Genomic DNA, 27,339 nt, shown 5'->3' on the forward strand with positions numbered 1-27,339 from the left:
GGAATTTGCAGATCTGTGTAGGAACCCTCAGAGAAAAGATGAGTCACGGAGGGAAATCAAGAGCTGGGATCAGTTAACTTTTAGTTCAATGTGTCATCTTTAAAAGGCCCTAAAGTGGGCGGGGCTCTGACGGATTATATAAGATATTATATCTAAATCTGATCACAGTTGTGGGGTCGTTATCTTATGTCGTCATTTATATCTGATCAAAATACACCCACACAGTCCTGAAGAAGCAAAGTTAAACTCTTAATAAAAACACACAAATGATCTTTTCTGAACTTTGTCTCCTGTTTCGATGTATTTTCATTCATCAAGTTACTTGACAATCCAACTGAATTTAAAGTTAACTGATCCCTCGTCTCTGGGATTAAGGGTTACCGTCACTACAGTGTTAGACTCAAACAACAGGCGACGCGACAGAGCTAGTAAAGCTACCAACACCCACCCAGGTCAGAGGGTTAGTTCAATGCTACGCTCGTGCTAGCCGAGCAGAGTCAGAAAGGTTTTTAGTTTTCAGGGCTGGCTTTACCGGCTGCAGGTTGTGGGCCGTTGTTACTGGGCGCGGCCTTATTCCCAAACACAGCATCGAAATCTACAGTCATGGCTGCGCTGGTCTGCTGCTGCTGGTTCTCCAATCCTGAGGGATGCAGTTAGATGTGAATGTTTAAGCCGCACCAGATAACCGTCCGGGACTCTCTGACAACAGATTTAAAAGAGCTGCAGATACAAACATCAGATTGTGATTTTAGCCTGTTTAGGAAATCATGGCTTTCCACCACCCCCTAAACGAATCCAATTAGACGAAGAACGTGGACGTTACGGTCTCCGGAGTGCTGCCATTGTTGTTGCTTGGCAGCTTGGGATTCTGTGGAGGCTGTCGGGAATGTCAGGCTTTCAGAGGAGAGCTTAAGCCCGTGCACGAGAAAATCCGGCGATGCACCTTTTGTGTTTTTGTCTCCATCCACATCCCTGTTTGGGGATTAAAGGCTTGAAGCCTCAGAGAGCCGTTGTCTTTGTGGAGTCCACGAAACGAGAATACACGACGAAACTCACAAGAATGACATCCATCGTTACAACGAACCTTTAAGAACACAACACTGACTACGTCTACAGGCACACTATCACCATAATCATTGTGATATGGATCATGTAAACAGCACATTCCTTTTAAATTAGGCCTTTTTCTGAATGCTGCATCTTCAGATTAAGACGTTCTTTTGACACGTTTGCAGCGCATTCAGAGTGTCTCAATTGTTTTTCTGTGCGACACATTTGCTTGTTTACAAGCAGCCTTTTTTGCATTGTACATCTGGAACAGGAATTCAAGGTATTTAAAAGCCGTAGCTGTAGGACGTACGTCATGGGTGTGTTTTACGTTAATCCCAGGATATAATGCTGCATGTTATGGGGAATATTAGTGGAATATTCCTTTTTAGCAGCCATGTTAACGGCTCAGTCGGAATATTGTCTTTTACAGAATAAACTATTTCTTGGCCAGGAACATGAACTTCCTCGAGGCAGGAAATAGTTTAGCACACAAACCCCCGTAAAATGGCAAATCCTTGTTTTCCACTTCACGGGAAACAAGCACAGATACACGCTGTTAATTAGTGGGCTTTTGAGGAGCTGCTTGATGAATGCAGGCTAACCGTTTCCCCTCGTTTCCAGTCTTTATGCTAAGCTAGGCTAACCGGCTGCTGTCTGTAGCTTCGTGCGAGAGTTGCGTCCAATCTTCTCGTCTAAAACTCTCTGGCAGAAATCCAATTGAACATATTTCCCCCAAATGGCAAACTATTCCTTTAACACTTCAGTGTGTCCGAGGTTTATAGCCGTTGGTGTTTACTGGAGTGAGCATCCTTTGTGTTGTTTTTGAGGAAAGCACAGGGGATCGTTATCCCAGCTCCTGTGTCACAGCCACTGATAGCGTAAGGGCTGATATTTAAGCTAAGAAGTAGTTTAGACTCTGAAGTCTGGCCAAACTCTTTATATAAACGGCTTCAGCTTAATCCTCTGTCATAAATCCTGTAATAATCCGCGCTAACAGTGCTTCCAGACTCATCTTTGTGCTACTTTTTGATGCGCTGATTTTGAGCTGAAACTTATATTCAGAAACAGGAGGGGGGGGGGGGGGTATACAGTACAGCAAAGCTAATATGTGAAAGCCGATGTTGCTGCTCAGCATTTCTGCTGCAGCCACAATTTTCCCACACCGACAGAGAAGAGAACGAGGAGCGGGGTCGGTCGGATCTCATTGGTTTCAGGATTCATTATCACAAAACTACCACGAGTGCTCACAACGTAAACACCGACGCCCACGGAAACTTGTTTAAATGTGCGTCGACGCAAGACACCGGCTGGGTCATGCAACATTAGTTTCTGATGAGAGGAGGGAATGGTGACGGGAGGATGGATGGTTCACATAAAAAGACGAGATGGGCAGAGATGTGGACGACTGGCCGGAGGGAGAAAACCCCCAGAATGCAAAACACTAACATCAATTGATCAGTGTGTGCATGCAAGTCTTATTTGCATGTGTGCACCTGCAGGTGTGTGTGTGTGTGTGTGTGCAGCGCACCTCCCCAGGCACTGTTGGCGGTGGAGATTGAAGGATTGCTCTGCACAGCGGGGATGAAGGCCGGCTGAAGATCAAACAGGTCGCTGTTCAGATTGGGCACACTGAGGAGGGAAAGAGAGAGAGAGAGAAGGAAGGAAAGAGGGATAATGAGAGAAGAAGAAGGAGAAAGACAGAAGTGGTAGGATAGAGAAAGAATAGATGACAAGTCAGTGAGAGAAAAGAGAGACAATGGGAGGATGAGATGAACGGCAGAGAGCGAAGAAGTCCGCCAGAAGACAAAGAGAAACAGAACAGAGAGGTACAGAAAGACAGACGGCATTAATATTTAATCAACAGCACATAAATAGCTGAAGTCACCATTAAAGATGTGCGTTTGTCACAGATTAAGATTAATCCTCGCTCTCTAAGGGCTGTAAAAAACTTCCGCAGAGCAATAAAACAGTTTGGAGCAGTAAACTCGCAGCGTGTAACAGTGTGTGCATGTTGAGTATAAATTCGGTTCTGATTATCGAGAACAAAGTCTTATTGTTGCTCCGCTGCAGCTGGAAGCAGTCGCTGGTGTGATACGAGGGTTCGTTTTGTTCTGAAACAGCCTGCATAATATTCTTCTTTTCATACTGTGCACTTAATTTTCGTGCCATTTCCACTACGGGAGAAACTGCAAAGAGCTTCAGATTGAGACTAACTGGGAATAGCTGCTGAGGAAAACAGAAGCGCTGCCCGTCTTCCTGTTTTGGTTGGGCAACGGTTGACACACTTGTGGCAGACAGAATTGAATCGTGAAAGTGAACGTTATGGGGAACCAAACTAAACGCTGATTGTTCAATTATTCAACAGCCATTACATTGTGCAACCAACATGTACTTCATATTGAGAAGTTCAAAGCAAAACAACGTGTCTGTTAAATACGTCGTCTGACTGGGTTTGTAGCAATAATGGATATAAGTATCTATTTATCCATCTGTGATCAATATTCAACATCCTAACAACATAACGTGTGTGTGTGTACCTGTTGGCAGACAGCGTGGAGGTGAACAACTCTGGGGTTTGTGTGATGTGGTTGTTGTTGCTGATGCCGCCGCCGATTGATTGGCTGCTGGGGGAGGCAGAGGGAGGAGTCTGCATGCCCATCTCCTTCAGACGCAGGTCCTGGAAAACACACAAACACACCACAATGTCATCAGGAAATCAATGGTTAAACAGTCACTTCCCATTGGAAATGAATGAGACTTTTGTTTCCAGTTCACTCTACATAACATAATTCAAACACATTCTCGTAGGCCCTCTACAGGTGTGCCGTCCTCCGGTGACGTCCTGTGTTCAGCATCTCAAACAATGTCACGTCATTATGAGCATCGAGGGGAGACTTTTAAAATGTGGTGCTTGGTGTTATGTGGATCATTCTTGGCTTCAGATTTAAGACTAAAATCCAGGCCTGCATCCAAATTGAATTTGTCCATTTATTACTTGTTTGTTTTTTTTGCTGGCAAGGTTTCCTGCTGGTGTGGGATTCAGCACACACAGTGTGTATATAATGACAGACGATTAGCTGAGAGAACTTTACGGCCAATCACATTGGTTTTCTAGTGACAAAAAAAGCTGTTTTAATTCAGTTCCAAACCCAAACTTTAAAAAAGGTATGGGAATGACCAATTGACTTCACAACCTCGTCCACCCTTTAAAAGAATTTGGACTTGGAGCAGAATAATGAAGAGGCTCTCCTGCTGTACCAGCCTCCGCCGGGCCCCGAGTCCTCTTCATTTGTATTCTGATCGTGTACCGAGGAACAAATGGGAGCCGATGTTATTGTTTGGGTTGAGGCCCCAGCTGGACAGTAGCAGAGTGGGTTTTTTTAGAGAGGTGTGTGAGTGCGGCGAGTCCATATGGACACCAGAGCGCGCAGCCAGCTGGACTGGAGTATCTGGACGACCCCCCGCTCACCCTCGCCGTGTTATGTCCAGCGCTCACTTTATCTCCCCTCCTCCTTCCAAACTGAACCCAAAGGTAATCAGTGGACCCCGGCAGAAACAGGGCAACCAAGGGCACGGAGTAAACAGCGCGCTAAAAAATCCAATCAACCCCGCGCACGCACACACACACGGATCCGACAACACTGCTAGACACAAACTGTATCTTCTCTGCCAGGATGCGAGCACGCCACACACACAGACAGGCGCTTCACTGCTCTTACTCGATTACAGTTTGCTGGCTTGTATGGCTCGCCACTGAGACTCTTGGCCTTTATCCTCAACTGGAGTTCAGCGATCGGCAGTCGCTGGGAAATCTATCGGCAACAGCAATTTTAGTTTGTCAGAGCTCAAGTGTTGATCGTGGCTCTGCCAGCAGTCACAGCGTGGTCTTCAACCCACGTCAATTACTGCAGTCGCACATTCTCAGCTTATTGTGAATGAGTTTTTTTTAGTTCAAAAGATCTAAAGTCAAATCTGTGCACGCACACATTTAGCCTCACAGTTTACACTTTTCCTCACAAGGTTTAATTATTCAATAAGTTTATAAAGAGGTTGACGTTGAGTGTTGTCCGAGGAATTTTGGTTATCTAGTTTAGTTTCCTTAAGTCCCATATTTCATGACTAAATCATGTCAATTTAACACTAAAATGATTTAAAAAAGACGCATTAAAAGGACAATACGAGGCGCTTCATAGGCCGACCATGATAACACATTTAAGAATCAACGTGATTGGCCTCGTGTCCTCACACAAACAACACGCTGGACTTTGGTTCTTTGCACAGACATGCAGTTACACGGGAGAAACAATGTGGTCGTGGATTTTTGTTCTTTTCTAAAATGCATTATCTACGACATTGGATGTGGTGTTAGAGGCCACGCTTCAAGGCATCAGCATGTGTAGGTTGAACTAAGACTGCAAACTTTATTACTCCTTTCAACCTCGACAAAAGCAACCCTCCTTCTGTTCTTACCTTTCACAATAAAAGCCCTGGACACACACACACACACACACACACACACACACAGCGTAACTGTTTACCAGAAGGAATTCAGAGAATTTTGCTAAAAGGAAACTGAATAAAGATGGAGTCCAGACAGACTGTCAGACGCTGGTTCCTGGTAGTTGGTCCTCTGCCTGCACAAATCTATCCAAACCTTTTATTATGTCGCAAATTCACATGCTGCTGTTATTAATAGCTGTGATGCTCCAGCACAGAGTTAGATTCAGAGGCGATTTGTCATAAAAGTGTATCATCTGTTACCTTAAGAGCCTGCAGTCTGGCCTGCTCCTCCTCCAGGGCCTGCTGCTTCTCCTTCTCGTCCATGCGGCTGAAGGACATGCCGGTGGTGGACAGAGATGAGACGGCGCTGGACAGGGTGGACGCTCTGCAAAAGGCATTTTGGAGATGGATTTAGGCAGTCAATTTAATCTGCTTTGGTTGTGATACGTTTGAAGGAAAGGCAGGGTGATAGCGACGGCTACCTGGTGTCGGCATTCAGCTCCTTGGTCTTCTTGCCCTCCAGAGAGGCCAAGTGCTGCTCCAAGGCCTCCAGGAGGCTGCTGGGGGCCTGAGAGAGAGACATGAATATGAGAAAAGAGAAAAGAAAGCCCAACTTCTGGAGAATCCTTTTTTAACTTTCACTCTCTCATATAGGCACAAAAAAAGACCTTCACATACATTCTCTCACTCACACACACACACACACACAGTTAGTTGGTCTCACAGGAAGGTAACAGAGTGCATCAGGCTCCAAGAATAGCCATGGCAACATGCAGCAAACACTCACACTGTTAGCGGGAGACTCAAAGGAGGGAGGGAGAGGGGGAGAGCGAGAGAACAAAAGAGGAGGTTGAAGAAAAACAAAGAGCAGGAGGAAAAAGGTGGCGAGCGCAGGAGAGGTTGCACCACTTCTTCACATGAGCGGAGGGCGACGGTTTTGTTCATGTTCTGATTTTTTCCATTCAACTTCCCTTTGCTGCGTTTAACCTCTCGAGTGCCAGGGTGTACCCTCGAGTCGTCAGCATGTCTCCAGTCTAACCAAGTCTGTGCACATGTATTCCACGAGGGGATCGACTGTAAACTCTAATCTGTTTATTAATCACTCGTCCAAGAGTCTCTTTGTTGTAAGACGGCATGAGGCAGCTGCATTATATTTGAGCTCCATCGCTCCGGAGTACAACTTAGTAATCAGGTTACTTGGGGATTGTTGCTACGCGACTACAGGAAACAAAAAATTCACCTCCGATCGCTCACGTTGCAGAACACGACTTCGGCGCTCGTTAGGGGCCTCGTTAAAACAGGAGGAGGGAGGAAGAAAAGAGGGAGCGAGACGGCTGCATTGTTAAGTGGGTCTTTTTTACACTCATCTGCAAGTTAACATGCCGGGGAGAAGACATAGTTCAGCTCGCTTCTGGCCCAGGAGAGAGGAGAGGAAATTCCTCCGCTGAGAAAATATGACAACGTCACGTCTGCTTCTCCATCCACAAGAATGTGAAGTGTGCTGTCGGCCGGGGCTGCAGACGTGCATGCAAACACACACATATTTTGGGAGTGTTTCTTGGCTTCTGAATGCTTTGTGGTCGGCTGTACGGCGGGATGTTGCCCAACTGTTGCCTGGTTGTTAAAGAAACAGCGACTCGCAGAAGAGAAAGAGACCATCTTTAGCAGTCAGCGGGGTCTGAATGGGTGAAAAGAGGGCCGTGTGTGCTCAGTCAATATTAACCCTGACACACACACACTCATTCAGCAGGGTCCCCTCATCCCTTTGACATATTGTGAGTGTAACTTTTAGCTAAAGATATTTTAAAGCAGGAAGACGTAGAAAGAAGTTATCTCCAAGAAAAATAAGATCGAGAACCCCCTCTTTCTCATCCCTCATTTATCTTAATGATGACGCTGTAATGCTCGAGTCGTTCTCTCTTAAAGCACCTCCACGCATGTTGAAAGCAACGATGTTGTGCGTGACAGATATGAAATAGAACAACATCCGAGGAGGAGGGTGGAATTCAAAATGAGCCAGTCAGAAAAACCCGGTGCAGGGATTCTTTCATGCAGATGTAGATGGTAAGGGCGGAGAGGTGAAGCTTCATTTTCTTATTCATGAGGTTTCACGGCCTTTTGGCTTGTCGTGCCGAAGCTCAGTGTGTGTGTGAGCTACAAGCAAGCCACCTGAGGCAGATACACACATATTGTCCTCGGCACCAAAACAAGAGCATGCCTGGGAGAGTGTGAGCTGCGCGCACACACACACACACACACGCGAGCGTACAGGGTGTTCATGCAGGGTGGGGGGGGGAGGGGGGGGTAAGCAGTACAGTATGCAACCCACCACCTACAATGTATGATCCTTTTGTTTTCTGCGACAGGCGGGGGGGGGGGGGGGGGAAGAGAAATGTCCATTTAACTTTGCAGCTTTACTTCATGAGTTCAACACCCACACAGTCAATCCACATGCTGTTAACCTGCAGCTTCACACTCCACCACCGTGTTATTACTAATGCACGACTAAAGTTCAGAGGCTGAGAACAGTTCGTTCGATCTGTCGCTAAACACGTACAGAGTGCCAGCTTTTCAATATAAGTACGTGGCAAAGTAACCGTAGTTTAAAAAACTGTAAAACTAAGCAGGGCTGTAACTTATGATTATTGTCATGATTGAGAAATGTGCCAGTTTCCCAAACGCAGTCTGTTGATACTCGGGGCTGAACTTTGCTCTCTATCTGGCTCTAAAAATGGAGTCGTCGGACCGCTGTGTTGAAGCACAGCAGAGATGACACTGTGTTAGATGTGGATCTCCTGGTTGGCGTAGGTGAACATGCGTTTACCCATAATACCCCGTTCTGCACGTAGGTACATGCGTCTTTGGAGAAGCATGATTCCAGAATCGTAGAATTTTGGACTGTTTGTTAAACAAGACATTTAAATGACGTTACCTCGGGCTTTAGGAAGTCGTTACATTTTTCATAATTTCTGACATTTTACAGATCAAACGACTTGATAAATGATAATAATCGTTAGTTACAGCCTTATTGTTGATACGTTTCCTGTCCTAATAATCAAACTAATCATTTCAACGCTAAACCAAAGTGTGTCGATGTTTCCTCTAAGAATTCAAGGTAGCATGAGGACAGTAACTGATGTACAAATTGTCATTTTGTGAGTGAAGTATTGCTTTCAGCAGAATTATTAATGGCTGATTAAAATACACAATCTCTGCTGTGGATATCTAGAGACTCTCTCAGCTCCTCCCATAAACCATTAGGAGGATGAAAACAGAGCTTGAAACGATTCCTTTGAATTCACAATAAGATAAAAAGGCAAATTGATCCTCGACGATTAAAAAGAGAAATGTAGTTTATTCCCTTGTAGCGATGCTGTGTTGTTTTTCAAGCCCTTTGTTGTTGCAATCATCATTATTTTTTTTTTGTAGATCCAAGGTCTGAGCTCATTGTTCACAGTTGAAACCTGCAGGAGGCCTGCTGATGGTGCGGTGGATAGGCAGCACAATTTAACATACCTCAGCCTGTCGTTGGATCTATAATGAGTGTTTAGAAGTGAAAGAGAAAGCAGGAAATCAATCAAACCAGAGGGGAGTTGCCTAGACTGAGATCGGGTCCGACGAGATGGTTGTTTGAAATTAACAGAAATGAGTGCGTGTGGCGAGTGAAGCAGAGAGAATGAGTGAACACTTGTTAAGAGGGGACCACACGTATATATGGGGGGTTGAAATAAGGTAAGGAAGAGCGAGGAAACCACATGTAGACGGAAAAGCCAGAAGAAAAACAAGGCGAGGAAAGGGGTGAGAATGAGAAATAGAGAGTGAAGAGGAAGGTGAGATGTATACTGACCTGTGAGAGATCTGGGATGTCACCCTGATCTATTCCAACTTGCTGTCGTCAAAAACAAACAAATAAAAAATAAAAAAGGGAAAAAGGTAGGTGGGATAAAATGGAGAAGAGCAGGGTCCATTTGTAAAAAAATAAAATAGAAGATGAGAAAAAGAAAAAAAAAACAAGGGAATCATTACTTCATGCAGTGGCAGCGTCAACATAAACGACAACAGAAATAAACAAGGAAAGGTTTGTCGACGTCTGGATTGGCCGAGGAGCCGACCAATCCTCACAGTGAATGACGATGGTGATTGGACGGGGATAAATATGTCTGACCAATGAGGGAAGGCGAGCGATGGCGACTGATGATGCATGATGTGACAACACTGAACATATTCATTTAAAAAAAATAAAAGAAATCGCTAAGATAGTCTCCAAAACAACAGACGGGTAACATTGGTGCGACTCGTCGGGACACAGATAAAGAACATGAACTTTTAAAACATGACTGCGGTTGTTTAACAAACCAACATTCAGAGCATTAACATAGCAGAAAGCAATTCGCTATGTAAAGATATTGTGCAGTAACGTCTACCTGAGCAGAGAATGAAGTCTCTCTCCCTCTGTGTGTGTTGTAGTCCGAGCCGCTCTGCCCTAATAAAAAAGGTAAAGCTGCCAACGGCCATTAGCGCTGCTAGCACTGTTAGCCGCCGACTCAGCCCTCTCCATGTGGCGGCAGTAGATATGCTCCCAGTTACGTATTGATCACCATTCTAGACAGCAAGTTCCTGCTTTTAAGCTTTGCTTTCTGGATTTTCCAATTTTCGTTAAGCTAAAAAATATGATAATATCAACATCTTTTTTTCTTATCCAAAAATGGCAACCCAAGATTCCATTCTATTGCCTCCACACGGCTCTCAACATGGCGACAACGTTAGCAGCTGTAACCATTTTTGTTTATTTGTTTACCCGCAGTAGGAGCGCAGTACAGAGCGGCGGGCATTAGCGAGACTCACATGCACCATCTACCGTACTGTAGAAGAGCAATCTACAGCCACCGTTCATGGTACATTTTGATGCCAACGAGACACATTTCTTTGACCATTTGTCCGTATGTTAGATTCGATTTTTGAGTCATAGCCATCTGCCATAATCTGTTTTGATTTTGTATCTCTGGAGGATGAAACATGTTCTACACCTCAGGGGAAGGTCCATCTAAATTCAAACAAATGGATAATTTTGGAAATAATGGACAATTATTTGAAAGATCTAATTGTTGGACAATGACCATTAAGAGCCCAATCTATCAAAACTAATATTTCATGTTCATTTTACTCTTCTCTTTTAAACTCCAACAGCATCTTGTGGGCAGGACAGTGGGCGGTAAACAAGCTAAAGGCCGTGTGCAGCAGCCTGTTTACGTGCATCATCGTGCAAAATCTGAGAAAGTTGTCAACTTGGGGACATAATATACGTCTCATCACAATGAGCGTCCAAACAACACATACTCTAAATGCTTTTAAGGGAGACAGCTTCGCCTCAGTAATCATTTAGATTGATGTAATACTTTTAGCAAACTGATTCCAGATCAGAGTTAAGCTTCAGAAAAATGCCCGAGACGTGTAGTGTACAAAAGGAGCAAATCATACGTTTACTCGCTGAATGTTGTTTTTTAAACTAAGCGCTGTTTTGTCTGTAAAAGAACACGTACATTATTTTCCAGAGCGCTCCTTAAAATCTAATTGTAATAGACAAAGGGGCTTTGATTGGGACCATTTACATTAATGCAGAGAATGTGAACCACCAATGTATGAGACAGTAGCTGATTCTCACTGTTTCAAGTCGTCTGAAACAAAGGAGGGAGGGAAGAAAGAGGGCACGGGAGGAGAGAGAGAGAGCGAGAGGGAGAAAGAGGGATGATCTGTGGGCACTGGGCGAGGGAGAGCCGCACGAGTATCCATCTTTGTCAGGAGGAGAGGGGCAAGAGAGCGAGAGAACAGAGGATTGGATGGAGGAGCGTGGGGAGCAGAGCTAACGGAGCGCCAAACCACATCCTCCATCTTATGCTTATTTTGGGTGTGTATGTGTGTGTATATATATATATATATATATATATATATATACATACACACACACATACATACATATACATACACACACACACACACACACATATATACACACATGTATGTGTGTAAGTGTCTGCACAGCAAATGTGGGGCAGTGAGGGAAGTCGGGTACTGCTGTCTAGTAGCTGTGTGAGCAAAATCTGCGACAGTATGGGGTGTTTGTGTTGGATTTACGGTGACCAAAGAGGTGTTTGAGGATGGGTGTAAGTATACGTGTTTAGGGGATTTGGTCGGGACGAGAAACAGACGAGAAATTATGAGGAAAAAGGATAAAAAAGGTAGTTTAAACAGGAGTTGCTCGAGGATAAAATCTGAGAAAATCGACGCTAGAAAAAAACGTATTCCTGATGTGTGTTTGCACACGTGTTTTTGAGAGTGTGTGTGTGTGTGTGTGTGTGTGTGTGTGTGTGTGTGTGTGAATATACCTCGGCCACTTTGAGGAACTCCGAAAGCTTCGTCATCCTGCAAAGGAATTTCTTGTAGATGTCTAGAGCATCTTTGCACTGGTTCTTCTTCATGTCAAAGTATTTCTCTACAGAGACGGAAAAGAGAAATAAGGATTTAAAAAAGGAGATGGAAAGGAAGTCGGGAAGGAAGGAAGGAGGCAGGAATCAGTACATGATTATTGGTGACAAACAGAAGCAGCTACATGACAGCATGTCAAAACCTACTCTGCTGCTAGGAAACCACAGTGTGTGTGTGTGTGTGTGTGTGTGTGTGTGTGTGAGCTACACAGTAAAATGTTTTTTATATTTTACAACCATTGCAATGTCAACTTGCACAACAAACACATCGTGAAAAACTGCAATAGTTAGTTCATTCATTCGTTCATTGGTGCCTTTTGTGTTTAGTTCAATAAAACAAATCTGGGAAATCATTTCCTATTTCTTTTTAGCTGAAAGCTGCAGAAAGGCAGAGCGGAGTATACTTTGATATCGGTTATTTATTGCAGGTAAAAGCATTATGACCAGTGTTTGTGTGTGTGTTACCCAATAGGTTGATGACCCCTTCATTGTAAGCAGCAAACAGCCTTATGGAGTCTTTGAAGAGCAGCATGAAGGCTGAGTTGATCACTCCGTTGGTGAGCTCATTAGGGTTAGCCTGAGAGCGAGAGAGAGAGCGAGAGCGAAGGTCAACGACACGTCTCTATCACATCTTTCTGAAGCTCATCAGAAAACAGAAAACATCTTTCAGACATATTTTTTCCTGAATAATACCACCTCTCTCTCTCTGCTATGAAGTGAACACACACAAACTACAATCACTACAATTTCTACAAATCTCCACCCAATCCCCATCTCCCCTCTGTGTACACACACACACACACACACACACACACACACACACACACACACACACACACACACACACACACACACACACAGCTTCTTATACTCCATCAATAAAGAGATGTTTCAAACTTTGCAAACTGTTTCAATTTACATTTTGATTGGAAAGTGAATCGACCACAACTTTGACAAGCGCGCATAAAGACACACGTATGCAAAACACACACACACACACTTAGTACCTGGAAATCCAGCAGAGCATCCAGCTGGTTCTGAATGATGGGCAGCGTCTTGATCAGCTTCTCTGTGTTCATGGTACGCATCACGCCGTCGATCCTGGCAGAGCACGAAACAAACACACACAATAGTAGCGGGCACCTTGTTGAGGGAAACGATTGTGCAAATTTTTGATGCAAATTAGGGTGTAAAAAGGATGAAAAGATGACGAAAGAAGGTTTTCTCAGTAATGCAAAGCAACGACTACTCGCGGGGAAAGTCCTGCAACAAACGGCGACTGAAACACATTTTGCAAACTGATAATGAGAGTCTGCTCAGCGGGTTTTCGGCAGGACGAAGGATTCATTCCACGACCGCCGGACTTTCCGATATTGAAATGATCTTCCTAACACAACAGTGCACCCACTGTCATATTTACATATATTTACAGAGGCCTCCAGCAAGGCCGCGTTCTCATTAGTCGATGCATTCAAATGTTACACTGGCCGACATTAAAAGGGGACAGTTCGGATGTTTTCAGGTGGGCTTGTATGAGGAACTCACATCCACAGTGTTTTCCTACAGTAGATGGCGGTCAGCTGTTTGTACCAACGCGGGAGAAGAGCAATGTGCAGCAGCAAAACGTATTTGATACACCTAAAATATGATCACTATCAGTTCAAGCGTCATATTCAGAATATTCTCACAGCTGAAGCAGTTATCTATACTTGCTTCAAAGTCACATGACTCCATTGACAAAAACACAAATTTCACCTCCTGCGGGTATATCTCCAGTATCTTTTGGCCTGGATTAGTGACTTCCTTGCAACCTCATGGTGGCGTCAACCAGGCCAGCTGTTTCACTCTATGTTGAGAGTGGTGAAACAGCAGACCTGAAGTCTGGGGACCCCCGCTCTGTAGGCAAAGGGTCCCGACTCACAAAAGCAAGTAAGCTACTACTTCTACCTTTTTATTCAACTGCTTTAGTTCAATAAAAAAAACAAGAAAGCCACACGAAGAGTGAAGTATTACTGGGCAGATACACTTTTCAGCTTCAGTCTATTATTAAGACATTAGCACGGTTTAGACGATACGCTACTGTAACATACACGTTTAGTATAGAGAGTCTATACTGGAGATTTCGCAAAGAAAGAAAGAAAACTTTCAGTTTCTGTCTTTTGCTAACTTAAGTGCCCGAAAGTGAGAGTGTGTGTGTGTGTGTGTGTGTGTGTGGGGCCTCCCCTACCCCCTCTTCATCTTGGTGAAATCCACAGCCACCAGTCTGTAGGACATGGCCTTCTCGTTCAGATAACGGCTGTATCGTCTGATGAAGGTCGACATGTCGTAACCTGGGAGGGAACAAGGAGAGGAGGGAACAAGGAGAGGAGGGAACAAGGAGAGGAGAGAAGGAGGGACACAGAGTGCGTTATGTGAGACAACCATCCGTCCTATAAACTGTCTATTTGTTGTGTGATGTCTTTGAGGCACATCCTGCCCATCTGCTTCTTCAGCAGCTAATCACAACACGGACAGAGCTCGTAGTGTGTGTGTGTGTGTGTGTGTGTGTGTGTGTGTGTGTGTGTGTGTGTGTGTGCGCTTGCTTTACCTTGCAGGGCTCCCTTATCCAGGAAGTTGTTCAGGTTAAACAGAGTGTTTCTGGAGGCCAGGTACTGGATCAAACGCTGAGATAAGGAAGACAAAAGGGAACGCTCTGTCAAATGAAGGTTAGCGAGGGGCTAACTTAGACGCTAAACTTATATCAGATAAAGTCCCAGTGACACAATAATTCTTATAAACACGTTATATATTATGAGATAAAACCTTCATTTGGATAATGGAATCATTGAACTTACAAGTAGGTTTCTAACTGTATGGTAGCTGGTTTGAGGCCATCTTCTCTTTTTTCACAATGTATTGAGATAATTAAGAGCGACCGATCAAGTGAAACACATTCCCGCTCCCTGACAGATGGTAATAGCTTGTGCTCATTAGCCAACGGCTAATAACGAAGAATATGATATGATTCATCACCGACACCAACGGCTCAATTAAAAGGCAGCGCACGGCTTCCACTCAAACACTTCACCTCTCGAGAGAAGTTAAGAAACGGCAACGGGATGATTAAATAATAAATGTAGGTTCTGAGAAGGTCTTTTCTTGTCGTGCGTCTCTTGTTTGCCTTCCTGCAGAGAGGTCAGAGGTCAAAAACATGTGATGAATAATGTCGTTCCGGTCCTTTACAGATTCTTTGACACCTCAGTTTGTATTTGAACGTTTCTCCACCGCCAACAGAAACTTGGTGCCTCTCTCGCTTCCCTTCCAGCTCAATGCTCACTTGTTCATTGTGACAGACCTGATGTCACTAAGCAGGAGCTGGAAGCTCTTCACTTCCCATTTTCCAGCGAAGGTTTGCTCAGCGTGTCTGCTCTTTATCCAACACCACCTTGAGTCACGTTTACACTTATAATACATTGGCCCAGTGCAGCGTCCCTCAATGTTCAGGTATCAGAAGAGAGCTTCAACTGTTCACTTTCTCACGCCCACATCGCTGGCAAAGAGGCTCATCTATACTTCCCCAAAAGTGGCTTGTCCTTGCTTCTCTAGCAGAGATGGGCACCGGAATTTGAGTCAGCATTTCTCAAATTTCATTTCATGAACAGAGAGGAGAAAAACGGACATAGAGACCTCTTAATCACCGTGAAGCCCCGCCCTAAAGCATCCCCTGCTTTATGGTCTGTTTGACTCTAAATGGACCATAATGTACTAAATCAGCGGTTCCCAAACTTTTTAGGCCGCGCTAACCCTAACCCGCGATATAATAGAGATGCAAGAGGTTAAGCATTTTACGACATCTTGATTATTTCTATGTTTATCTACAGGTGCAAAGAATGCAACAAAAGATTTTTCTATTTAACAAACAGAAGTAAAACCTGAGGTTTGCTATGAGGTAGGCAGAATTGCTGACGAATTACAGAGTAGGAAATGAAATTTCCAGAATCATTGTTGCCAAGCCAAACCGTTGGGAGACTTGAGACCAAACTTGAACTCCGGACTTGAGATTTAACTTCTCTCTCTCTCTCTCTCTCTCTTAAGACTAGACTTGCATTGTGTCCCTTGAGTTTAGTGCAGTGGAATAAGTCTTGACCACCAGCCATAGTTTTGGGAACTCAGGCCTCAGGCTTCCCAAAAGCATCTTAACGTTAAAGGCCGTCTGTCCAACTAACTTAAAATGATCTGGGATTTGCAAGTTTGCCAATTCCTGCTCTGGCAGAGAACCAGCCCTCACTGGCTGGTTGAAGCATCTGAGAGAGTGTGTGTGTGTGTGTGTGTGTGTGTGTGCATTTGTGAGTACAAATATGCTTGTGGGTATGTGTGTTGGACTCAGCAGCACTGACACGTTTCCAAGCGCTCTGGGACTATTTAAAAAGGCATAAAGGATTGGATTTGGTTCTCGTCCTTTATGTGTGTGCGCTCCCGCTGTGGGAACCAAACTTGTGGGGACTCGGCTCCCATCTGTGGACAGAAATGTCCCTAAAAGGCAACTTTCTACAATTCAGAGTATCGTCTCAGTTACAGTTAGAGTAAAAACAAGTTACGGTTGAGGTACGGCTTGAGCGGTGCATGCAGAAGTTTTGGTGAAGGTGAAAGTAAGGCTTCATTCACACCAAATCAGGCCTCCCATGCATTTGAATGTGGTTACAGCGTTTAGGCTGCGGCGGTGATGCCAAGGAACAACTTTTCAAGAAAGGCCACCCAACGCCCTGATGCGATGGCAAATAACCGGCAACCAGACCGCAAGACGACCACAGGAAGCGGCTTATCAAGAAAGACCAAAGAACTATGGAGTGTAAACGTCATATTTCACTTGTAGACACTCGCACCGGCGACAAAGCGAGGAGTTAGACGTGATCTAGGTGTGTGTGACGACACGGCGAGGCGTCTAAACATCAATGGCGGCTCATGAAGAGGTAAGCGTAGATGTAGCATCAGTAACATCAAAACCGGAGAGTATTTCTGCATCGAGAGAGAAAAGCAAACAATGGTATCGAAGGCTTTTCTCTCTTCTCCCGACTGGCTTCGGCAAGAGTTTGATTGACAGATGGCATCCCGACTAAGAGTTCAAGTTTTAGGGTGAAAATTGAGAAATACGTGATGAGTTTAGCAATAAACCCAGGTTAAGACAGAGAAACTTAGACGGAGATGGTCCCGGATAGAGAGGAGCTAGCAAGAGAAGCAGCTCACAGACTCCTTGAGCTCTTTCTCTGCTTCGTCTTGTGTGCCGACTGCTCTCCTCCTCATCAAAAGCCCAGCTGACGTCTGCATGCGTCTCTCCCTCAGACTCTGATACAAAAGGCGGAGGCTGAGAGAGAACCCACACAAAACGCATGGATATAGTTAAAAAGGAGAGAATCTATAAAGGGGCAGAATCACTCTGCACAGAGGGAGACTCAGAAACCCGCTGAGCTCTAGATCATTCGGCGAAGACGCCGCTCTGAGAGGAGATTGAGATTTTTGAGAATAGGTGTAAGAATAGAGAGGAGAGTGTACAGAAATAGGGAGGAGGGGGAGACGGAGAAGTGGGTCGGCTTGTCAAATAATTCATGTTAGCATATCGGAGAACAACCTCATGTTTTATTGATGCATGGAGATCTTGGCTACTCCCTGCCTCTTTCATCCTCAACATAGCTATACATAGCTACTCCCTCTTTCTCTCCATATCCTCTCCTTCTTCCACGTCTTTCTCTCAGAAGTGCACAAGTTGGTGGTTTCCCGAGTAACCGAGCACCACGGCCTCAGCGCTGACCTGAAGTGGTTATTTTCTTTTTGCATTGTGTAGTCGTGTTATGTGGAGGAGAAGCCAAGGCCGGAGCTCTGTAGACTGTTGCTGCATTTTGACAACAAATTGTGTCTGGGTGAAGCTCTAATTGAGTTCTGCTTGAGAAAGACGTACCGGCTTAAAATGAGTGCTTAAACCCTGCCACGGTTATTACAATGCGACAAGATTCTTCAAGATTCTTCTTTCTCAATCACACAGGCAATATAACGTAGTCACCCATGTCCATGTACTTTTAGTCAGGGGCTATTTCTTTAATGGTTCAACCTACCTCGGCCCGTTTGTTCCCAAAAAACATTCGGGCATTGGTGGGCATGTCTTGAAGCCAATGTGAAAGTGTGTTAAAGCTGCATTCTCTCTACTGACCAGCAGGGGGCGACTCCTCTGGTTGTATAGACTTCTATGAGAAAATGACTCTACTTCTCTCTTGATTTATTACCTCAGTAAACATTGTAAACATGAGTTTATCGTCTCATCTCCAATTTCAAGTCTTCTTCTGGTTGCAAAAATCCAAGATGGTGACAGCCAAAACACCAAACTTGAGGCTTCAAAACGGCCATCCACAAACCAATGGGTGACATCCTGACGACTACGTCTACTTCTTACATAAAGTCTATGGATGGAATACAATCCAGGGAATACACAGTACACAGTATACTCCTTGAGTTTCGAAGGCAACGTTTCTTATTTTACTACCCAGAGAGAGTAACGAATGGTAACTCAAGGCTGCCACAGAAGTACGTAATCTACCCAGAAAGAGCTGTACTCACTGACTCCAGATCTTTTTCATCTCTCCTCCCTTTGGTATAAATATAAAAATAGAATTGCACAGACCAGCCTGGTTGGTAAACACCAGTGTGCTGTGTGCAGCTCACTGACGTCACATTACACGATATCTGGGAAGTTGAAACAGTTCCCGCTCTGCCCTCTTTGGACCTGCCAACGTGTACACACACAGCCAGTAGGGAGGACGCCACCTGGGCCTTCTGGGTAAAAAAACAAGAGCTCAAAGTACATATCTATTAAAGGTATCCCAACTACGGTTTACAGGGAATACAGACGGGTAGTCTCCAAAGGGGGGGCCGTTGAGCCCACATGGGAGTTTGTTGTTTTGGCAGCGGTGCTCGACTTAACTTCACACATGCACAAACTTCCACAGAACTGACTGCAAAAACCACGAGCTCCACTGAAGGCTGATGACTCACGCAAGAAGAATGAGTCGTGATCGAGCCGTGTTGAATGAAAGCAGCTCTTATGCAAGCGGAGAAAGGACGCACAAGGAAACAGGCGTGCGGACTGGTACAGACACATGTTCACAAGCATAGGATTCTCTCCCGTCATCTTTTTTCCTCCTCCTCCTCCTCTCTTACGCAATCAACCATTTAGCCTCTGAATCCAGTCCAAGTGTGAAAGCCACAAAGAGAAGCTAGGTGGGTGACAGAGTGACGGGATTAAAGAGACGTTTAAACGGGGTGTGTGTGTGTGTGTGAATCTATGCCTACAAGGTGACACGGCTGATAGTGTGTGGGCTCCGGCACTCATGGGAGCAGTTGTGTCTTGCTGGTGGATGAGGTCAATGAGGCAGCTAAAGGGAACATGAGTCATCATTTAAAACCACTAATGCACGCACAAACACACACACAAACTAAGTGGGTCGTTTTTTCTCCTGACTAGTACACTATTGAAAGGAGCATGACGTGCAAAGAGTCAGGTAGTGGTGCATCATCCAGGGTTACAGGCATTACTACCAGATCTGTACCAGCGCAGTGCATGGTGGGAGTGTTGCGGCGTGCTGCCTTTATGTAGGTTTATGAGCAAGGCCGCCATCTTGTTTCGGAGGGACAGACAACCGGGAACCAATCGGGTGCGTTCCTCGATGGGGTTCGTCACCAGAGGGGAGCCAGTTGAGTGAAGCAGCGAGTGCACTAGCATCCTCGCCGGGTCTAGTGGACATGCAGTGTTAGGAGACTTCGGTTAATTGTCTGAGGAGTCACCTGATCCTCCCAGTTTGACGTGATATCATCACCTGTATTAGGGCTGGGCGATATGGCCTAAAAATAAAATCTCCGATTTTTTTACAAAAAATCCGATTCACGATTTAAATCGATTTTTTCCCCCACAAATTTTTGCAGATGACAGAAGCTGTTGAAAACAATTTTTTATTTTATTTTGTGATGATTTTCCCTCGTAGGTTGATAAAAATAAAGTGCAAACAAAACCTGAACATTGTAGAAAGGTGCCTGTAGTATACAAAAAGTATTTGGTCACTCTTTTGTTTGCCTGAATCATTTAAATATAAAATTAAATTAAAGATAACATTAAATGGCATTAAATAGTAGCCTTCCATTGTAAACAACTGTGCAAATGTAACTTTTTACAGTAAGCTTTTCTAACTGAATACACTGATACAAACACAGCATGAAATAAAATGTATGTGACCCTTTACCATTCACATTTTCAAAAGTCCAACATCTGATCTAACATCAACATAACATATTGTGCACAGTAAATAAGTGCATGTAAACAAAATCAAGTGCATTCACAACATAACCAACAGTATTAAACAGTAGTGCATGTTTTTTCTAAATATTTTTTGCCAGGAAGACAGCGTCGCTTGTGCTCCCGCGGTCCTGCTCCCTCCTCAGGGCGCAACACTTCTCCCACTCGGCGGCATGCCTCTGTTTGAGGCTGTTTGTTCTGTGTCAGATGACACGAACCCGAACCATTTCCAGACCACCGAAGACACATTCTTCCCTCTCTTAAGAACGAGAGCTTCACTGCTGGCCGCCATTGTTTTCGTTTGTAAACAATGCGCGCTCACTCAACTACGGGAACCCAACGGGGGGAGGGGTGGGGGCGATTTTCTCGATTTTCAATAAAACACATCGCCTTAAAGCACACATTCGAATTAATCGATTAAATCGATTTATCGCCCAGCCCTAACCTGTATCTATATTTATCTCTCACACTAATCATAACTCACATTCCTAAAGAATGAATGTCCTCTTAAGTACACATGGGTGTGCCATTAGCTGGTGGAACGTCTGGTAAACACATTAAGAGTAGAAACTTTGATGGAAACTTTATAATTTTATTCATCGTTATTTATTCTAAATATTGTTTATAGTCTGGAAATGAATTACTTTCATTCTACTAAACCACTTTCGACTGGAGGTCAAATGCAGTAAAACCGCTAATTATAGTGTTTTAAAGCTCAATCGTATCGCGGGGTGGAAGCAGCAGAGCTAATTACGGCACTACTAATTAAACTTGGCACTTGAAGAGAGACTCGTGGAAGGAAGACAGAAACCTTCAGGAAGGAGTGTGCTACTGCTGAGCAAACACTAGAAGGGAAGCTGTAGAAACAATATCTCATAACGGCAAGAAAAAAGGGAAATTGTGGAGGTATTACTCAGTCTGTTGCCCTGCATGACCGGACGCTTGAAGGGGTGGAGAGAGAGGGCTTTTTCGCCATTTCATGGAACATTAGGAGCGGCACTAAAGTTTGCCCTCCAAACACTGAGACTGTCTTCTCACACATGTACTGCAAGGACTGAGGAGGGAGGACTGACCACAGCAGCCCCATCTCTGGATTTATTGAGCTCCATTTATAAAGCAGTCTATAAGCCACGCCCCCCTTAGTAACTGGTAGTAAACAAAAGCAGGATTCAGCAGATCTCATCAGCTGTAATTTGTCTAACGTGTGTTCCAAGAGCCGGTGGAAAACGCTGCGAGCGGCCGACTTGTTTTGAAACCACAATCTTGCCGAATGGATCGTAAAATACATACTTGGTGGTTTCATTCATTATAGCCAACTGGCTCCTTGTAAAAGTCTGCATCATCCACAGTTCACGATCCACAAAAACAGGCTGTTTGGAAAACATACTTGTTCGTATTCCCAAATTGTAGAAGAGAAGAGAAAAGGCTTTTAGATTCCCCAAATGCAATGAGCAGGACGGAGCTGGAAATGTTAGCCTGAACTCTGAGAGCATTCTAACAACAGCGGAAATACTACTAGCTAGCTGTGAACACTGCAAAGCCTACAAACTGCTGTAGTGAATGATGTGATGAAAGTAGCAGTCAGTATTGATCTAGTTTTACCCTGCAAGTTTCTGGTTGGCTGAGTCTGGCAGGACACACACACACACACACACCTTTCATCTATTGATCACACAGATGCAGCCAATTTACTTGAGTTGGGGAAACTTGTTCATCTGCCTGAAGCAGCACAAGGAAGTATGTGGTGAGGGAGCCAGCTCATCATGGGTCACCCTGGTTTTTTACTTTTTAGCGATAGGTTGTTTTGCGCTGTCTGGAACAAACACACACACACACACACATATCTGCCTCTACACTAATCATCTTTATGGCCGTCACACCAGCAGCTGATAGGAAGCATGCGTGTGGTGACTTTGTGTCTCTGGGTGTGTGCGTTCAAGCTCTTCACATTATCACAAGTGACTCCTATTAGAGTCAGCGTGACCTCACACACACACACACACACCCCTGTGTCCCTGCTCCTTTGACACAGTGCTTGAGTCAGCAGATCTCGACACCCTCGTTTCTCCGACTGCCTTTTAATTTGTCTTTTCCTTTCCTCTCTTCCTTCCTTCTCTTGCCAGGTCAAAAATCCGTCTTTCATAATATCTCACACACCCTTATCTTCGCTTTTAAATCTCTGCTGCTGTCTGCGTCCCCCCCCGGAGGAGGAGGCAGAGAGAGTGTGGTGATGAAGAGTGCTTTTTGCTGTCGTCACTGAAACAAATGGGCCGTTTGCTATCGGGGACATCAGGGTTTTTAGGGGGGGGTTGGCGACTCACACCGCAACTTTACACTGCCGTAAAAAACAGCACACACAACGTTGTTGTCTCACACACACGCCTTACTGTTCCCTCCCTATCTATTACACACACAGAGAGAAAGGGAAAGCTGTGCGTCCTGCTACCATCAGCACTTTCACCGCTGTCCTCGCCAGACCGTCCCCGTCTCCTCTCATGTCCTGAATGACTCTCACACTCTGTCTCCTCTCTTCTCCTTCCTACCACCTTTCCCTCCCTCTTTTTATGTACAGAGCCACCGCTCTCTATTCTGATTCCCGATGCACTTAGGTGGAATCAATCAGACTGTAATTTTCCCGGCTGACACTTACATCCAGTCCTGAAGGATAAAGTATGATTGGTAGTATTTGAGGTCTTGACGTCCTTGAAAACAAACTCCTGAAACTCATTTTTACACAGTGTTATGTTATATTGTACCTCTGGCCAATATTTGTGCAGTGACATTCCTCGAAGTCACAGGGGGAAAACTATGAGGGCTGTTTAAAAAAATGCTGTTCATCATAAAAATAAATAGCAATGTTTAAGCATGACAGGTTAGGGTTGCATGAGTTCGATTTTCTGCTGCGGTCAAGTGAGCAAAAGCATTTCATTCTTTGGAATAAAGAACTCTTTAGAAAACTGTTCAGGACGGGCTGAATGCTCGGCCTGTGGTGTTGCTGCTCGCGGCTTTTTCTCAATAACCGCACAAACAAACTACTTCACACACGACACTGCGCTTCCTTTGGTCCTCAGCAATACAACTACCATGAGAAAAGCTGAATCACACCCAAGTTTCAGCCACTCACGGTCAGAAACACCAGTGCAATACTATAATGGTTTGTAGGAACAAACAGGGGCATCACCAACTAAAAGTTGATTATGATTTTTAGACATGAAAAACATTACTATTCCAACTCATCGAACCCCGAAATAACTTACAAAAGCACTTAGAAATACGTAACTCGGCTGTATACTCCTGACTGTTTGGCTGGGCAATCTCTCCCAGCCATTGTTTGGGGTTTCCTGCAGGGTTGTTTTCGGTACATATTGGCCTATCATACAAAGGCGTGGAAGCAGAGGCACACGCTGATACATAACAAGTGGGACAATAGCCAGACAGGGAGTCAGGACTCAGCACACACCACATAGCTTGTAGATTAGTCCTAAACTAAAAACCTCATGCATACGTTAATCTGTAAAGACCCAGAGGTACAGACACAACGTGTGCTGGTGTTCCTTTAAAACGCACTCTTAAAGAGGCTTTGTGCCGGCGCCAGAAGAGAAATCGTGATCACAGATATCGACCGACTCTTGATCGCTCAAATGAGTCAGAGAGCCACTGGGGAGCGAGCCAGGACTGCTTCTTAACAGGCAGGCGGAAAAACTCGAGGCGAAGAATTGAATGCGTATCAATACAGTGCTGTCAACTAACCCTTAACACACACACACACACACACTGTTACTCTGATCACCAACCCACACCCGTCAAGATATTTACACTGAATTTACCTCTTTGCTCTGAATGGTATATGTGATATTATCATCTGTTGATTCACATTCAGCAATGGTTTTAATCTACATCTTTAATTTCCCCTTGAACCATTTCCTTATTCCTTCCCTACCCCCTGCTCTCTCCTTCATCTCCTTCCCTCACATACGTTATTCTCTCCTTCCCTTTGTCCTAATTTCCTTCTCTTCCTGTCCTTCTTAAACTCCTTTCCTTCTCTACTTTTTCTTTTATTTCTCAGCCTCCTATGTCCTTCTTCCTCCCTTCTCCCTACCAGTCTTCTTCTGTACTCTTCTTCCTATCGTATTCATGTCCATGTCATATAAGCATTCTTTATTCTCAGACTGAAAGCACCACATATATTCCTGGGGAGACACCGTCCCAGACAAATTAAATTATTTCAGGCAGCTCTTTAAGACCCCCGAGAAAATAACATTTGAGGGTGGAGTGTTCATCGTATCAGAAGTGGGACAATGTTTAATATGTAAAGTGACTCGAATCAGCTTTCTGAATGCTTAGATCCATCGTGACATTACCATGCTCTGCGGTAGCCCTTTAAAGATCAAATTATGTAACAAACAGCCTGAAGAAAGCCGTTTTACTTCACTGTAAATGTTCCTCGCTGTCAGAGCGGCGGTCGGACACTGAACAAGGCCAAGCTGGAGCCAGTCAGCGCGTTGATCTGAAAAGGGCCGCACAGTCTATTGACCCCAATTCTGTGGGTCTGTGGTTTCTAATTTTACGGCCAGATTTCTCTCAGCACTGACTGGAACGGATGGCCCGGCCACGGGGGAGCAGGGACACCTGGCCGCCGAAGCCTCCGTCAGCACCGCCGGCCTGACAGGCCTGACGAATGCAGGCTGATGAGCACACGCACACACTTTAGCTCCGCTACAGCAGAAGTAATGCAGCGCTGTAATGTGCTAAAGGTACGTGGTGGAAGAAACCTGCTGTAATGTGCTAAAGGTACGGCGGTGGAACAAACCTGCTGTAATGTGCTAAAGGTACGGTGGTGGAAGAAACCTGCAGCGCTGTAATGTGCTAAAGGTACGGCGGTGGAACAAACCTGCTGTAATGTGCTAAAGGTACGGTGGTGGAAGAAACCTGCAGCGCTGTAATGTGCTAAAGGTACGGCGGTGGAACAAACCTGCTGTAATGTGCTAAAGGTACGGTGGTGGAAGAAACCTGCTGTAATGTGCTAAAGGTACGGCGGTGGAACAAACCTGCTGTAATGTGCTAAAGGTACGGTGGTGGAAGAAACCTGCAGCGCTGTAATGTGCTAAAGGTACGGTGGTGGAACAAACCTGCTGTAATGTGCTAAAGGTACGGTGGTGGAAGAAACCTGCAGCGCTGTAATGTGCTAAAGGTACGGCGGTGGAACAAACCTGCTGTAATGTGCTAAAGGTACGGTGGTGGAAGAAACCTGCTGTAATGTGCTAAAGGTACGGTGGTGGAACAAACCTGCTGTAATGTGCTAAAGGTACGGCGGTGGAACAAACCTGCTGTAATGTGCTAAAGGTACGGTGGTGGAAGAAACCTGCTGTAATGTGCTAAAGGTACGGTGGTGGAACAAACCTGCTGTAATGTGCTAAAGGTACGGCGGTGGAACAAACCTGCTGTAATGTGCTAAAGGTACGGTGGTGGAACAAACCTGCTGTAATGTGCTAAAGGTACGGCGGTGGAACAAACCTGCTGTAATGTGCTAAAGGTACGGCGGTGGAACAAACCTGTGTTGAAATAGTCAGGAGAGCGAGTAACGTTAGCAGCACCGCTAACGGCTAACGTACGGAATTACTGTCCATTATATTAGCAGTTTCCACTAAAGAGCATCCTGTTGAATGTACTTGAATGATTAGTAATGCTTTAATAAAGCTTTCAGAGAATGACTGTGGTAATAATATGAGGAACAAGATTACAGTGTATCACCGTTAACATTTCATATCCACAGCTCGACTGAGGTACTTGCTAGAAGTAGAACTTAATTAAAAAGGTATTAATGTGGACAAAATGATGCTTTTTATTACTTAAATATCACTTCACAATGAATTGGAGACAATAAAACGATAGGAAGACAATAACATAAAGCTAGATTAATATTAAAAAGATCACTCTCTCTCTTAACTTAGTTATTGTTGACCAGAATTAGAATACGAAGAGTGAATCTCTGCAAACCCTCATGTTACGCAGACTTTAGGGATTAACACAGCATGGCAATGTTTGTTGCTGAGACATTAACATCAAATAGAGTTCAATATGAAAGGGACAGCTCAGAGATGAATCAGCCCACAGCTTGGGAATACCTCTAAACCACTACCTGCTGCTCCGCAGTGACCTACTTATGATTTGGTTCGTCAAACGATGAGGGTATTTACACATCTTGAGCAAACATTTAGAGCCGAGTCATCCGATGACCACATGTCTCGCTGAAAGAGTGTGCGAGGTCTCGGCTCACGTCAGTCGGTTATGCACCTCTACCGACGACATAACGGGTTATTATTAAGCACCTGAAAGCTTATTTTAGCAGCAGTGAGATCAGCGAGGCCGCCGCTGCCCGGCCGCCGCTGCCCGGCCGCCGCTGCCCGGCCGCCGCTGCCCGGCCGCCGCTGCCCGGCCGCCGCTGCCCGGCCGCCGCTGCCCGGCCGCCGCTGCCCGGCCGCCGCTGCCCGGCCGCCGCTGCCCGGCCGCCGCTGCCCGGCCGCCGCTGCCCGGCCGCCGCTGCCCGGCCGCCGCTGCCCGGCCGCCGCTGCTCGGCCGCCGCTGCTCGGCCGCCGCTGCCCGGCCGCCGCTGCCCGGCCGCCGCTGCTCGGCCGCCGCTGCTCGGCCGCCGCTGCTCGGCCGCCGCTGCTCGGCCGCCGCTGCTCGGCCGCCGCTGCTCGGCTGCCAGTGAGTTCAGAAGCTGGTTTTTCGTGCAGCGAAAACACAGAATGATCTCACACCCAAGTCTTCCTCTTTTCAGAGGAAGTTTAGATTGATGTAATAAACAAGGAACCCACAGAAGGAAGCGTTGCGTAAGAGATCTCCACTAAAACAAGGAAGCAGTGCTTCCCTATTTGAATGGAAACTGAATGGAATGCGGTGCAGGGTGTGTCTGTGTGTGCACAAGAAGGTAGAGAGCGTGTGTTAGCCCTTGCTTTCAAGATGTGTATTAAATATGTATATTGTGTATAG

The 27,339-nt window shown here is 45.2% G+C and overlaps 1 protein-coding gene across 5 annotated transcripts in view; it reads right to left on the reverse strand.

The window, feature by feature from the left end:
• LOC306796654 (phosphatidylinositol-binding clathrin assembly protein) overlaps window positions 1-27,339 on the reverse strand; it is a 56,746-nt gene that overhangs the window by 12,269 nt on the left and 17,138 nt on the right. For 4 of the 5 annotated variants that reach the window (XM_079295705.1, XM_079295706.1, XM_079295707.1 and 1 more), the window contains 11 exons: window positions 14,620-14,695; window positions 14,260-14,362; window positions 13,040-13,133; window positions 12,498-12,609; window positions 11,934-12,040; window positions 9,398-9,439; window positions 6,033-6,118; window positions 5,812-5,935; window positions 3,588-3,727; window positions 2,579-2,679; window positions 533-640 (listed from right to left, as the gene is read on the reverse strand). In XM_079295705.1, coding sequence (XP_079151831.1) covers window positions 533-640; window positions 2,579-2,679; window positions 3,588-3,727; window positions 5,812-5,935; window positions 6,033-6,118; window positions 9,398-9,439; window positions 11,934-12,040; window positions 12,498-12,609; window positions 13,040-13,133; window positions 14,260-14,362; window positions 14,620-14,695 — 1,093 coding nt within the window. The remainder of the gene's footprint in view (window positions 1-532; window positions 641-2,578; window positions 2,680-3,587; window positions 3,728-5,811; window positions 5,936-6,032; window positions 6,119-9,397; window positions 9,440-11,933; window positions 12,041-12,497; window positions 12,610-13,039; window positions 13,134-14,259; window positions 14,363-14,619; window positions 14,696-27,339) is intronic. The other variant, XM_079295708.1, reaches the window with a different exon arrangement.

Source organism: Melanostigma gelatinosum (genome assembly GCF_949748355.1).
Source record: "Melanostigma gelatinosum genome assembly, chromosome: 23".
NCBI lineage: Eukaryota > Metazoa > Chordata > Actinopteri > Perciformes > Zoarcidae > Melanostigma > Melanostigma gelatinosum.